General features: G+C 46.6%; 1 protein-coding gene across 1 annotated transcript in view; it reads left to right on the top strand.

Moving 5' to 3' along the window:
• CSMD2 (CUB and Sushi multiple domains 2) overlaps positions 1 to 15,910 on the top strand; it is a 659,332-nt gene that overhangs the window by 109,294 nt on the left and 534,128 nt on the right. Inside the window, exon 3 of the mRNA XM_082615655.1 lies at positions 2,862 to 2,974. Within this exon, the coding sequence (XP_082471781.1) occupies positions 2,862 to 2,974 (113 nt within the window). The remainder of the gene's footprint in view (positions 1 to 2,861; positions 2,975 to 15,910) is intronic.

Below are 15,910 nucleotides of genomic sequence, written 5' to 3'. Positions count from 1 at the left end.
GTTAACATAAATCCTATAAGATTAGGATGATGGGAAGGGCAAGGGCTTCACCTAGCATAGGGATTTTCATGGCGGGCATTAGCAAATATCTGATTTAATTTGTTCGAACCCAGTACTCATGCCCTCCAGGGGATATCTGGGCATCCAGATATTATATAGCAATGGGAGGTACACAGATGGATCCAGGAACACCACAGATATCCCAAACTACTTAAAAATGGAGGTAAATATGTCCATGCCTCTCTTTCGCTTTGTCACAGCTTATCCTTCCCCCTCCCCATATCCTCAAGTCCATTCTCAGTAGGTCTGTGTCTTTATTCCTGTTTTACCCCTAGGTTCTTCATGACATTTTTTTTTTCTTAAATTCCATATATATGTGTTAGCATACGGTATTTGTCTTTCTCTTTCTGACTTACTTCACTCTGTATGACAGACTCTAGGTCCATCCACCTCATTACAAATAGCTCAGTTTCGTTTCTTTTTATGGCTGAGTAATATTCCATTGTATATATGTGCCACATCTTCTTTATCCATTCATCAAAGCGAAAGAGAGGCATGGGCATATATACACTACCAAACGTAAGGTAGATAGATAGTGGGAAGCAGCCGCATAGCACAGGGAGATCAGCTCGGTGCTTTGTGACCGCCTGGAGGGGTGGGATAGGGAGGGTGGGAGGGAGGGAGACGCAAGAGGGAAGGGATGTGGGAACAGATGTATATGTGTGACTGATTCACTTTGTTATAAAGAAGAAACTAATAAAAAAAAAAAGAACACCAAAAAAAAAAGAGTGGTGATAAAAAATTAACATTCCTGAAAAAAACAGAAAATTAAATTGATTTTTAAAAACATTTTTTCCTACAGTATAATGAAACAATTTCAAAACCACAAGGCATTTGAAGAAAACAAAATAAATGGACAAAGAAAAAGAACATTTTAAATAAAATTTTTGAGAATTATAATTTGGTATCTGTCTCCCCCTCTCAAGGGAAAATTACTCTAAGATGCCACCAACAGATACATAGTTGCCAAAGTCAATAATATTTACCTTCCAATGCTGCTGTGAGGTATTTGCTATTGTTGGCCTTCCCTTGTTCCTTCAAAATCTGACCACAGTAATCATTTCATTATGTATACACATATCACATTACCATGTTGTACACCTTAAGTAATTTTAAAAATTAAAAAATTACAAAATTCAAAAAAAAAAATGGAGGTAAAGTACACTTTGAATTCCTCCCTGAGCCCTGCTGGGACAGGGCCGGGATAGGCGACAAACGACAAAGGTGGACAGGAGCCTGGCCACCCCACCACCACCTTTGTGCACAATCACGTCACCTGTGGGGGCCACCATGTGTGGACACCCAGCAGAGGACAACTCCTTTCCTAAAATATGTTCCCAAGTGTTCAGTGAAAGCTTCATTATTTTATCCTTTTAAAATTAGAAGAATCTTTTAAAAATGACTCTCTTGTGCTAAAAACATTATTTCAGTTTCAACAATTCCTTTTGTTTCACCCCTGTTTCTTTTTCTTTACCTAACTCGCAGGAAAAAAATGTAAGCATTTTAATTTTAAAAGCACATACAATATGATCCCATTTGTATGAAATTATTTCACTGAATATGATCTGAACTACTCCTTCTTCCATCTCTTTGTATGTCAGCTGTCAAGAACAATCATTTCTAGATTGTATTGGGTTTTTATTTTTCTGGTTTCATCTTTTAAAAATAATAAGCACTTATCATTTCTATAAACGCAGTGGACCTATTCCTTTTAAAGAATAAAGTCTATGATAAGAAGCATCCACATTCTGCTACTTAGAGTTGGATATATTTTCCTCTGTATGTGAATAAATATTGTCTATTGGTGATTATTCATTATAAATTTGTGGCAAAGTCTACCCAGAGCCTCAAAGGACCTTAGCCAGAAAGGGAAGAGTCAGTGTTACTGAACGAAACGTGGGTCCGCTTGTCCACACACAATAAAGGCAATCTACTGACACCAGATTGTGGTTTATTGCAGGGTGCCAAGCAAGGAGTCCAGGTAGCTAGTGCTTAGAATGCCAAACTCCCTGAAGGCTTTCAGGGAAAGGTTTGTAAAGACAGGGTGAGGGAGGGGGGTTGTGGGGTAAGTGATCAGCTTGTGGACATTCTTCTGATTGTTTGGTGGTGAGGTAATCGGAAGTCAACATCATCAACCTTCTGGTTCCAACTGGTCTGGGGATCTACGTGCTGTGGGCAGCATCCAGTTAACTTCTTTCACCTGATGGGATTTTCAGCATCTGCAAAACAGCTCAAAGGACGTGGCTCAGAATATTATCTGTAGCCCCTGAGGAGGAACTAAAGGTCCTTGACTTTGTTTAATGGCTAAGCTATTATTATTTTGTCTAGCTCGACTGTTTTCCTTTCTTTCTTCATTTTCTCACTTCTCTGATTAAATTTACTCTTTGGAACTCAGAGAAGGCCTAGGAGGCTACAGTTTTCTATGGACAAGAGGCAGGTGGAGGACATGGGGTGGGGTGAGTCTGTTCAGGGAAGGCCCCATAGGGTCCTGCTTGGATACATCAGGAGAAGAAACTGGAGGAGGAGAAAGAGAAGAGCCATAAATGAGCAAGCATCTAGGTCGGGTAGCCCATGGCTTCGGGGGAGTAGCCCCCCACATTTCTGTGATTGGTCTCCATCACCTTTGCTGGAAATTACTTTAACTTTGAACACCTTGCATATGCCTGGCGTTCGACTTCTTTCATATCCTTCCCTGTGCCTAGATCAGCACCATGCATCCAGCAGGTGCTCAATAAATGCTTAAGGCATGTTCAGTTCCCAAGGGGGTCATCCTCCCTCCATCTCACCTCTTTGTCTTTCAGGCTCACAGGCTTTCAGCTGCCGGCCACCGTCGTCAGCGCGGCCACCACCCTCTCTCTGCGCCTCATCAGTGACTACGCAGTCAGCGCACAGGGCTTCCATGCCAGCTATGAAGGTAGGTGCCTCCGCCTGGCCTCAGGAGCCTTATGTGTGAGGTTGTAATAGCCGCAGGCAGGGCTGCTCTGCTCTTAGCTGCCGGGAAGGGCTTCTTCAGATTCAGAGCTTGTGCCTGTCCTAACAAGGCTGGTTACTAACCAGTAACTCAGTTACTTAAATTACCCCTGCTGTGTTGTTTCCAGGAAACTGAGACTTGAAATCAGAGCTGAGCTGCAGTCGTTTATCTTGAGGGCCTGGTAACATCTCTCTCCTTAACTGGATTTTGTTGTGTTTTTATTTTTTAAATTCTGTTTTCTCTTGGGCTTCATGGTATTATAAGGTACCTTGGCTTGTTTTTGGAAATAAGGCAGATATAAACCCTAAGTAAAAGACATAAAATAAGTAGCTGAAAAAAATTTTTGCTCACTATAGTGACTGCAAAGTGTCAGCTTTATATCATTCAGAGAAGAACAATCAGTTTTTCCTTGATAGCACAGATTAGGGTTTCTTGGTTTGAGTTATGCAAATAATTTCCACTTCTCTCAGCCTGTTTAAATATGGTGTTAACATTCAAATTAACACTAATATCTTCAGATTATACACTATTATTATTATTAACTTTATTATGTTAGTTCAGAAGGTGGTACGTCTAGATCACTGTCATTTTCCTGGGAAATTTACATCTCATTAATAGGTAATTATGCTGCTCTTGGCTAAGACCCACACTGCTATTTTGTGTTGAGATCATTCATAGGCATATTTTAAGACTGTTAATTATAATTAATAACAATAATGACATAACACCCTAATAAAGCATGCCAGTTATTTGAAAGCTTTCTTCCTCTTGCCTCTAAGAACTTAAAGAATAAGTGATGCTTTCTTGAATGGAGCTATAGCAATATACAAATAGATACCACTTTTGTCTTGGCTAGGAGTATACCACAGAAAGAGGGCAAATCCTGACTCCCTCGGCAAAATTCACGCCTGTTGGTAAGGGGTGTTTGGTGCTTTAACCTAAGCGATTGAGAGTTCCTGAGAAGGTCTTAGTTATTTTTAATTAAAGGTACTAAAAAGGCTCCAGAGAAGGTTTCACATGCCTTTAACCAGGGGCTTCTGACATAACTCCAGATTGCTTTAACTGAGGGCTTCTGAAAAGACCTATTTGTCTTTAAAGTGAAGTCTCCTGGGATAACCCAATTTCTTTGGAAAAAAACAATCAGTTCCTCCCAAAAGCAAGCCTGTGATCTTGGTCATCCTGGTTCTGTCCTCAGCCTGGACCTTTGACTCTGAACCCAGACTAAGTCTCTTTGAGTCTGAGCTACAACCTCTTGATTAAGTAAGAGAGGCCTCTTCAGAAGCTTCTTCCACAATATGTGGGCCTTGGGGGGACTGGCTGTGTTTGGGGATGGTGGGGGGGATGAGTCATTGACACTAGAGTTGGTGGCTGCAGAGATCCCAGGAGGGGCTGACACACAGCAGGACCCAGCTGGGCCCTAATGGTGTCCTCATTTAGCAATCTTTGTGGATATTTGTCTGAGGCCTGGACTTTTATGAGGTTTTAGGAAAAAAGTGTCCTGTTGATCCCTGACCGCGTTGCCTGCTCTGGGGAACAATGCCAAGTGCTTCTCCATCAGGCAGAGCAGAGCTGAAGGTACATTCATAGAGCCTTGTAAAATCAGAGGTTCTAGCCTGGAATTCATGGGGAGGTCTACAGTAGGGCATCAAAGGTCTGCAAACCCCTTATAATTAGGAACCACATTCTGAGTGTATAAGGGTATATGTATTTTTTTCTTGAAAGGGTCTAGATCAGGGATCAATAAACTATGGCCCACCTGGCCAAATCCAGTTCCTGGCTTGTTTTTATAAATAAAGTTTTATTAGAATACAGCCAAGCCCTGTTTCTGACATTGTCTATGACTGTTTACATGCACTACAAATTCAGAGTTGAGTTATTGCCCCAGAGACCACGTGGCCTGCAAAATCGAAAATATTTACTATCTGGCCTTTTACAGAAAAAGTTTGATGACCCCTGGTCTAGAGCTGTGCTATCCAATAACAGTAGCCTTTACCCACATGCCACTATTTATATTTACATTTAAAAAAACTCAGTCACATTTAAAATTTCATTTCTCACTTGCACCAGCCTCTATCAAGTGTTCGGTAGCCACCTGTGGCTTGTGGCTACCATATTGGGCAGCACAGACAGAGAACATTTCGTCATTGCAGAAAATCCTTCTAGACAGGGCTGAGCTCGGGCTTCTATCAGATTCACGAAGGGTCTGCGATTCCCATGAGGTCACGAGTCATTAAGATAAAGTGGAGGCCAGTGGGTCCCTCCTCCCCGCTGCCTGGCCCGGGGGTGGCAGCCCCGACAGGAGAAGGACCAACGGGACAGAAGGAAGGGCCCGCCCTCCGTCAGCCACTTCATGGTGTCAGGTCTCTAAGTCATCAGCACTAAGAAGGGAAAGGCTCCAGGCGAGGCCCAGGCAAGCGCTGCATGGTGCAAACAGGTTGCTGTAGCTGAGTGACTCTCTCTGGAGTCACGTGGGCAGGGTTTCTGCCAGCTCCGTGGTCTTCGTGTCTTTTTGTGCTGCCTGGCTGAATGGCTCACAGGAGAGGCAGGTGCGGGAAGCCAAGGCTGGGGCTATCACCAAACCCTGACGATCTGGCTCAGGACTGGACCACGGGGCAATGTGTGCATCTGGAAAAGTGTGAGTCGCACTGACTTTTGGGATGCCCACAGTGGAGGGGCAAGGAGGGCAGGTGGGAGGAGTCAGCAGGGGCGGCCACTGCTGCGGATGAACCATGTGATAGACTACATCCACAGCGGTCCTGGGCCCTCTCTCTCACTCGATTTCCCAACAAGACACAGGATGATCCCACATTTAGGGATTTACTGATACATACTAGCTTCTTGGGCCTATAACTGAGTAGCTGGGTGACCTTGGGCAGAGTTTTTCAAACTCTCTGGGCCCTCTGTTGGGGGGAAGGGGCGATCCAGTGGTCAAAAAGACGATAAAGATTTGGCTCTCAGGGAAAGAAGTCAGCCCCTCCCTCCTTTGCAGAGCCCCCCTTAGTCACTAGGGCTGGACAGCAAGCAGACAGACAGGCTCTAGAGAACTCCCCTCCCCCCAGCCCCGCATCAGCCCGGGCTGACCCCAGTCAGGACAGCCTCCTCGCATCCAGTCTTCTGGGTGTCACAGGACCTGTTTCTAAATGCCATCAGGGCCCCGCTCTTGGTAGCTCCCCTTGGCTGACGGCCCTGAAAGTCTGCTATCAAAGGGAGGCTCATCCTCCTCCACCCTCCTTGGGAGAGTGAAGAGTGCAGATAAGGAACTGAACTGCTGCTAGGGATTTTGGAGAAAGGTGAAGGCAGATGGAGGGTGTCAGTTCAGAGCTGCTGCCGCTTCAAGGAAGAGATCAAAAAGGCCAATCGTCAAAGCCCGAGATGACAGGAGATGCGTGATTTGTAATCCCCGGGGGCAAGAGTGTGGGCTGCGGCCGTGGACAGGAGAGAAGGGGATCAACTTGTATTAAGCACTGACTGTATGCCAGGCACTTTACATACATTATCTCATTTAATCCCCGAGACAGCCTGGTGGAGGTGGACAGACGTTGCTATCTCCATCTGACAGATGCTGGAGCTGGAACTCAGGAGTTTTGTGTTTAGCTTTAAGGCTACTTGATGGCCAGGAGTTTTGTTTGTTTGTTTGTTTGTTTTGCGGTACGCGGGCCTCTCACTGTTGTAGCCTCTCTCCCGTTGCGGAGCACAGGCTCCGGACGCGCAGGCTCAGCGGCCATGGCTCACGGGCCCAGCCGCTCCAGGGCATGTGGGATCCTCCCAGACGGGGGCACGAACCTGTGTCCCCTGCATCGGCAGGCGGACTCTCAACCACTGCGCCACCAGGGAAGCCCTGGCCAGGGGTTTTAACGTGACCTTTCTAGCTCTAAAGATTGTACTCTTCTCCTGCAATGCACACCCTGCAAAACTCCTGGAGGAAGGCAGAGACTGGTGACTCCCTCTCATGGGCAGGTAGATTGGAACTAAGTCAGAGGCAGGGTGGACACAGGAAGCCTGCCTTGGCTTCAGTGCCCCTCCCGGATGACTTGGGTCATCTCAGGGAATCAATAAGAGATATGTCCAGAGCCTCTCAGCTAGGGTTGCCAGATAAAATCTAGGATGCCCAGTTAATTTGATTTTTAAATTATTCCAATTTTTTAAAATTTGAAAAAAACTTTAGTGTAAGTATATCCCAAATATTTCATGGGACATACTTTTACTAAAAAAAAATTACCTGTTGTTTGTCTGAAATTCAAATTTAATGGAGCATCCTGTATTTTTATTTGCTACATCTGACATCCTCATTCCCAGCACTGAATCCCCAGGAGCTCTGACCCCACTCATCTCATCCTCCTCCTCTTCCTGACGCCCAGATCCGCCCCTGTCCTGCTCTGCCCAGCTCGGGCTGCCCACGCACTACAGAGGATCTAGGCTCACCTCTGCCCTTCCAGTGAGTATCCATTTGACAGCTCTCTGAACGCCCACACACATGCAGAGAGACGCAGATCCATGTGCACTTGGGGTTACAGTGTGTGTGTAGTTCTGTAGTCTGGTTGACGAGGCTGACGTTTTTCTGTGTTAATAAAAGCAGCCCTTCTTTGTTCTTCCTAATGAATATCAGTGAGGGAGCCACTGTGGTTTGCCTATACCACAATTATTTAACCAGTCATGGGGACATTTAAGTGAAGGACATCCCTGTACATACAACTTTAACCCTCATCTAATTATCTTAGAATAAATTCTTGGAAGTGCAATTGCTGGGTCAAAGAGTGTGTCGATTTTTCATTTTATTACATAATTCCACGGTGTCTTTAGGAAGATTCTACTGGGGCACACCTCTACCAGCAGGGTGTAAGAGGGCCCATTCACCCCCTTTACCTACATTGCGCATTGGGGAGTCTTAAGTCAGTTTCATTGATTAAAATGGTGAGATGAAATCTCCTCTGTGGTTATAATTTGCATCTCTCTGATGATCAGGAAGGTTGAGGACCTGTCACCACTTTCTAGCCTTTAGTAGATCATTTTGTAAGTTGCCTGTCCCTGTCTCTGTCTACTTTTCTTTTGGGGTGTTAGTATTTTTTTCTTATCCCTTTTGTAAGTGATTTTGCATATTAAGGCTATGAATATTAGGAGTTTCCTTTTGATGTGCAGTCATTTTAATTTTTATGTCACACATTTTTTAATATTAATTTTTCTTTGATAATCTACCTTTGGTGTTATGCTTAGAAAGGGCTTTTCCATGCCTAGATCAGCTGGTCATTTAGATATTCCTGTCATTCTTTTAGCATTTTATTTTTCCATTTCACTTTTAAATCCTCCTGGAATTCAGCTATGTTTGTCTTTGTTTCAGTGACCCTGTCTCTGATTCTCCAACATTCGCTGTGTGCTTCTGTCTGTCTTTCAATGTGTGGAAGCCTGTTACTTCCCCGGCCCCTGCACTGTGTCTCTCCCTGATGTTTCTAGTCTTGCTGTGTTTAGACTTTGTTTCTCCCACCCGAGCCCTTGGGCTTCACACCTTCTCCATACACGACTCTCAGAGATTGTATGGGGTTGTTTCTGTCTCTGACAGGCTGATCAGCAGGTAAACAAGAGTTGTAAGCAGATCAGAAATGTCAATTAGAGAAGAGTCTCTGCAGGTTTTAATGCCTAATCCTGGTTGCACCTTTTGCATTTTAGCCGCATCAATCCTGAGCAGTCACTCTGACACTTTCGTGCAAGAGAGCCCGTCTCTGACTGCTGGGTCTCAGTCTATTAGATCTATTTAATCATCTACATCTAAAAACTGGTATTTCTGTTTAGTTAACTCTAACTATCACCTTGAGTTCTCACTCTCAAAATTATAAGAGGCTTCCTTAAAAATCAAAATCACTTATTATCCCCACGTGGAATTTAGAAGCATGAGGAACGCTTATTTTTGTAAACTCCCTCATCACCACAAGGGGAGAGGCTGCACAGTACAATGATTAAGACCTCAGGTTCTGGGTTCCATCGGATCTGGAATCAAATCCCATCTTTGCCACTCACTTGCTGTGTGACCTTGGGCAAGTTACTTCATTTCTCTGAGCTCTGGCCTTTGCATCTGTAAAATCAGGGTAAGAATAATACTTCATAGAGTTGTGAAGATTAAGGAGAGAACACACAAGTCACATGATGTGCTCAGCACAGGGACTAGCAGATTGCCAGTGCTTGATAAATGTCAGCTAATGAATGAAGTCACCCTCCTCCTAACCTCACCAGACTGGGATTATTTCAGGAGATGGAAGAATAGATATGTCTACTCCATAGGTCACAATCCCAGCCCCACCCCAGCCCGCTGGCTCCTGAGTTTGCTTAAAATTCTCAACCCAATTGTTCGTGGTATGTCTGGGCTTACAAACAGACCATAACATCTGTGGGGAAGGAGCAGAAGTGTCTCCATATTCGTGAGCTCCAGCACTGCCGGAGCGACTGCCCACCACATGGGGATGAGGCTGTGGGCCGTGTCCCCTGGTGGGTTGGAGCTGATGAGGCCAATGCCGGGAATTCAGTCTTTTCATGTCTTCTTCTCTTTGTGTCAGAGATGTTGGCTTTAGGGCTAATGGTGCTAGTGACACGTCCAGCAGACCTTAGACTTTGGGGGTCATGGACTTGAAAGCTGTGACTATCTCCAGACATACACACACACACACACACACACACACACAAACACTTTTCCATGTTATTTTTCATATAATTCAGATGCCCTGAAGCCCACCCATGAACCACTAGTCCACCTGAAAAACTGAGCCCAGAGAGGCAGGGATCACACATTAAGTGGGTGGTAGAGATTCTTTCATTCATTGAGCTGATATAAGTGACAGCCTACTGGGTGCACTGCCTGGTGTTTCAACCAAGTCCCATCCTCACCATCATGATTTCTTCCTCTACCCCTACCCACCTGCCCTCCCAAAGGGAACAGAACGGGGGAGGAAGAGCTCAATTCAGTGCCACATCTTGGTGAGTTTTTGCTCCCAGTGCAAGGTCAGTAATGTCACCTCTGCCTCTGGACCAGAGCATGGTGGAACAGCGTCAGACAGACACATCTGCGAGGGACAGATGGACAGAGATGGAGCTCCCTGTTGTCATTCTATCAGGAGAGGCAGGCTTGGGACAGAGTGTGCTTTCCTGGCTTTTGGAGGGGGAAGTAGGGTAGAGGTGATCGTGTCTCGCAGGGAAATGGAGGTCCAGAAATGGACCCCTCCTGGCTTTATTCCCTCCTGTAATTAGACCTGCTGATTTCCCTCTCCCGGCCTCTCAGATAATTTCCTCAATTTGAAAGAGTTCCCCAATTCAGGGACATTCTGCAGACATCTCAAAATTGGGCTAATGGAAGCAATTTGACCATATACATATATACACTGAATATGCAATTTGCACCATTCAGGCCACTCAGGCCAGCATGGCAGGGCTGGCGAGGCCTCCTTCGGGGGACGGGGGAGGTGATAAATGTCCATTTCCTCTACCTGGGAAGGGATGCTGTGTGCTTCCTGAATCAACCTGCTCCATTTCCGAGGGCTCTGCCTTGGGAGTTGGAGAACATTCCTTTTAATCAGTACAGTGGAGTAGCAAATTAATACACAGAGATGTGACATTTGAGACAAATTGGGCAGCACTTCTCCATAAGTGGGGCATCAGGATGAATTTCATATCACGTCCTCAATAATCCCACAAACAGTTCATCATGCATAGTGATATTTTCCTCCTTTGGGGAAGAATATTAACATAGCTTGAAGATGATATCATAGCAAATTCTAGTGCCCTGACCCTCCTCACCTCAGGGTGTCAGAAGACAGGGTGATGAAGGCAAAGGAGCATTTTCAGGTAGCTGGATGACCTGTGGGTAAGGGGTGCATCTACTGTTCATTCATTCACTCATTCATTAACTCAACAAATATTTACTGCACACCTACTCTACTCCAGGTCCCTAGGTAGACTGTGAGGAATATGAATGAAAAAGAAGTGGCCTCCAGCTTCAAGGAGCTCTTAGACCTAAAATTGTTGGAGAGGAGTGCGTAGGAGCAGGGGAATGGGGTCCAGGAAGAGGTAGGTTCAACCCTGGCTAGCTGTGACACCTTTCACATCTCCCGACCTCCCCGAACTGATTTTGTGCAAAAGAGGAACTGCAGCACCCACCTCAGTGGTTTGTAATGAGGGCTAAAGAGTTAATGGTTGGGAAGTGCCTGGTACAGAGTCTCTATTCAAGAAACACCCATTCCTCGACCACGTGGAGAAAATTACTCTCATGCCTGGTTGGGTGTCTGGAGATCAGGTTTGAGCCCTGCCATGTCCCCACTGTGTGACCTTGGACAAGGCACTGAGCCTCTCAGCTCCCTCCTATGGGACATGGGATAATCATCTCTTCCTTTCAAGGGGGGAGTGAGCATTAGTGGTAAGGTGCAGAAAGCACCTAGCATGACATTTGACACATAGTAGGCACTCAGTCAAAGGAAGCTCTTATACTAGGTGTGTTTTGTAGGAATGAAAAAAGAAATTCTTTCCTATGACAAAATCTTTGGTCAAGTCTTGTGGGTCTCCGAGAGCAAGGAATGTCACCTATTTTTTGTTTCTTCTGTCACTGTGGTACCTTAGTCCAGGGCTTGGTACACAGTAGGGACACTGCAATACTAGCCACTGCTTGCCTCTCCTGACTTGGATCTTTGTTAGTCCATATAGGGCTTTTGTACAAATTAGCACAAGTGGCCACCCTGAGGGGACACAGCCCTGTGAGCGTTCGGCCTAGTGCATGGAGTAGAGGCTGGGTTTTAACCACAGTCACCCACTGTGAGTCATTAGAGGCAGGGTGCAAGGATCTTGGGGTGCTTTCACTTAAGACCCTCTAACTGGGGCTTCCCTGGTGGCACAGTGGTTAAGAGTCGCCTGCCAATGCAGGAGACATGGGTTCAAGCCCTGGTCTGGGAAGATCCCACATGCCACGGAGCAACTAAGCCTGTGCGCTACAACTACTGAGCCTGGGTTCTAGAGCCTGCGAGCCACAACTACTGAGCCCACGTGCCTAGAGCCCGAACTCTGCAACAAGAGAAGCCATCACAATGAGAAGCCCACTCACTGCAACGAAGAGCAGCCCCCGCTAGCTGCAACTAGAGAAAGCCCGCATGCAGCAACGAAGACCCAACGCAGCCAAAAATAAATACATAAATAAATTTATTTAAAAAAACCCCTCTAATTACTTCCCAGATGGAGTACAAACTCCTTACCTGGCCATCAAAACTGGGCATCAGCCTCACCTCCACCCACTTCCTCCTCCAGCCACACTGGCCTTTGTCTGGTCTTCAGATACGCCACACTCTTGTCTCCCCCACCCATCCTTCAGACACGCTGCTGAGTCCCTTCTTCTGAACCTTCCTCCCCCACCAGGCCGCTCTTCTCTGCCTCTTTGTTTCCTTCCAATCTCTGCTTAAACCAAATCCAGAGGCTGCCCCTGGTGCTCAGTACTCCCTTTACTTTCCCTCTTAGGTCCCCGGGCATCTCCTCCAATTACATGCGTCCCTCGTGTATTTCCTGTTTCTTGTTTGCCTTCTCTCCTCCGGTATGTGCTCCCAGACAGTGGAGAGAACCAAGAGGAAAGCTCAGGGTCTGGAGGAAAAATCGACTCTCAGCTCAGCCAGTTAGTAGCCAGTGTGGGACTTTGAGCAGGTCACTTAACCTCCTCTGACCTCCGCTGTCACAGGGACAATAATAATAATAATCCCTATTCTGTGGGATTATCACCGGGAACAAATGAGGTAACACGTGTCGAGGGTTCCTAACGGTGCCTAGTGTGGAATAAACACTCAGAAAGCAGACGCATGGGCTATTATGATCACTGTTCACAGCTGCGCCTAGCCCAGGATCTGACGCATGGTAGATGCTCAGTAAATAATGATTGAATAAGTGCGTGGATAAGGGATCATTTCACCCAGTGTAATGGAAAGAGATTTGCTCAAGGTACCTGGGACCGTATTCCATTGAATCCAAGATGTCCTCAGTTAAAAGATGCAGCTTTATTGGATGTACCACTAAGAAAAAAAAAAATGCTGCCGATTAAAGTAGGACATGCCATCGATTTTAAGATACATCCCAATTTCAAAGGTATTAAAATATGGAAAAACGTGCTCCCTAGAATGACGAAGTGTGGTAACTGCCTAATTGCTTCTGACCACCCCTCACCTTGTTTGGGGTGGGCTCATCGCTCTGACCTCTTCTCCAACCCAGGGCTCTCTGACCGTCAGGGCTCCTCCTTTTCATCATTCAGGTCGTGGCTCTCGCTGGACGTGTGATCACCTCTTAATTCGTTCTCTCGGCTCCAAGTCTCATTACTTTTCAATTTTCTGCATTGAACTCTATTTAACACCTATTAGCACAGGTCTTCAACTGATAAAGGACCTTGTCGGGGGAGGCAGCAAGATGCCCCAGTTTTGATTCTGTCTCTCGTATCTGTGCCCCAGGCAGGGGAGCCCATAGAACGCAAATAGGGGTCCCTCAGGACCCCTGCCATCCTAATGCCAGCCCCTCCTATAATAGCTCCCAAGGCACCAGGAATACCACTGGGTGGGGACCTGAATGTGATTTCTCCCACTTGGATGGGAGATGGGAGAGTCAGCCTTCGGCCACTGCTCTGGTCATGACTGTAGCTGGACACACTCACCTGTCTCCTTCCTGTGGACCTGGGTCAGGTGACCCCATCAGAGCTTCGTCCACTGACCCCCACCCTGGAGGTTCAGGGGACACACATCCTTCTACCGTCTCTTCCTTGGGGGAAGTTATCTCCCAACCCATGAGCCGAGCATCAGCGGGGAGAGAAAGCTTCCAAGTAGAATATCAGATTGAATATTCCCATCCCACATCTTCCCATTAATTGATAATTTGGGTGTGATTAGCCACTGTTTTGGATTATTCTTTCCAGCCCTTTCCTTCATTAGTGTGGATAATTGAGGGTTGAACCCATTGCCATTTCATTGGAACAGCAGGAGAGAAAAGCATTTAGGACGTTGGTGGGTTCTGATTTGGAGATTTGGTGGTGGACAGGTCACCTCTAGCCTTCCCCTTTCCACTGTTGAATGATGGGCACTGTTTCCCAGTTCTGTATCCTCATTCACACCCTGGATCCCTGAGCCCAGGGCCTCAGAGATGAAGGAAACAAAGGGACCAGCTCACTGCATGACATGTCCAACAATGCAGTGGGAGCTTTGCAGACACTGACACACCGCCTGGTGAGCAAGGCCTCAAGAATCCCCGCTGTACAGAGAAGGAAGTGGAGGCCCAGAGAGGTTAGTTACCTTGCCTGAGGTTACACAGCACCTAAGGGTCGTGCACAGTTTGAAAATCGGTTTGGTTCCAAAGCCCACGTCTTTCCACTAGGTGCTGCCTCCCCACATAAGTTACATATAGTTCTCCAAGCCCACAGAAAGGAGGGGCCGTGGAGAGGCGGGGGGCTAGCCCTTGACGCTGGAGCACCTCCCAGGTCTGGCCATCCCCAGCCTGGCCTTGCTGAGGACCTTGTTGCTGCCCAAGACCCTGTCTTGTGGGTGATGGCTTTCCTTCCCTGCTTTTCAACCTTTCTTCCAGCTCTTCCTGTCCTGCCCCTCCCTCAAGACCTTTATCCAGCCACAGTTTAGGAGTAATGCAGACTGGCCTTGGTAATGCATTAAATTACCAGGAGTTAGTCTTGTGAAGTGGAGGGGGGCAGAGGAATGGGCAAGCCAAGCACGTTCCAGCCTCAGGGCCTCCGTACATTCTGTTCCCTTTGCCTGTACTGCTCCACCCTGGTGGCCGCGTAGCTCTCCCCGTCATGTTGTTCAGTTCTCTGCTTAAACGTTCCATATCAAAGAGGCCTTTCCTGATGACACTGTATGACACAGCCGCCCCACCCGTCACTCCCTGTCACCCCCACCCCGACATATAATACAATTATTTGTCTATTTGCTTATTATCTGTCTCCGCTATCAGAATGTGAGTTTCCTGGGATCAGGGCCTTTGTCTCTTTTGCATTGTTACTGTTGTTCTCTGCTGAATCTTCAGTTCCTAGAACAGGTTCTGACCCATATTAGGTGCTTGATAAATATTTGGTGAACAAATGAATGAATGAAATCAAAGGCCAGAAGAAAGAAAGAATGTATGTATTTGAGCACCTTCAAGAAATCCCAAGGGATGGAAATGTAAAGTACGAGAAGTGGGGGCAGCTGGAACAGCTGGAGCTGAGCTGGATGTGGATCGCGGGTCAGCTCATGCGGGGCCTGGGAGACCCCGGAAGGCATCTGGGCTTTATTCACAGAGCCCGCCCATCACCAAAGGGTCTTAGGCAGGGAGGTGATGCAGTGAGATTTCTGCTTTAGAGATGGTGAGGAGGGCAGCGGGGGGGAGACTGGAAACAAGGGAGCCAGTCACAGGCGGGGACCGCTGTCCAGCACAGAACGTGCTTGGACCTTTGTCAGCACCGGGGAGGGTGCCAGGACAACGGGAGAGCTAGCCCAGGCTCACACCACACTGCCCACATTCTGGGTATCTAAGCTGCTGGGACAGAAGGAATGCCCCACACGTGGAGCAGCTTGGCTTGCCCAGTGGCTTAAACAAAAATATTTATGATATTCTTTTCTGTTCTACGGACATTTGTGATGTGACTGTAACCCACTGAACAAGCTCACCTTAAGAGTCCCAATGAATGGATGAATGTTTGAGTGCTGGGGTCTCTGATGATAAGTGATGTGGATGAAGCCCTTGAGATCACACTTGGAAACTTTGCAGAGGATTCAGATCAGGGAGGAAGGGCAAATGCATTGCACAATGAGGACTGCAAGGATGACAGTGAAAGCTAACATCACTTCAGCTCTTACCAGGTGCCACGTACTCTTATAAGTGCCTTGTGTTTTTTAAAAAAAA

The sequence above is a fragment of the Mesoplodon mirus genome, assembly GCF_964341445.2.
Source record: "Mesoplodon mirus genome assembly, chromosome: 3".
NCBI lineage: Eukaryota > Metazoa > Chordata > Mammalia > Artiodactyla > Ziphiidae > Mesoplodon > Mesoplodon mirus.
The sequence above is the reverse complement of the archived record's forward strand: the minus strand, read 5'-3'. Positions and strand labels throughout refer to the sequence as shown.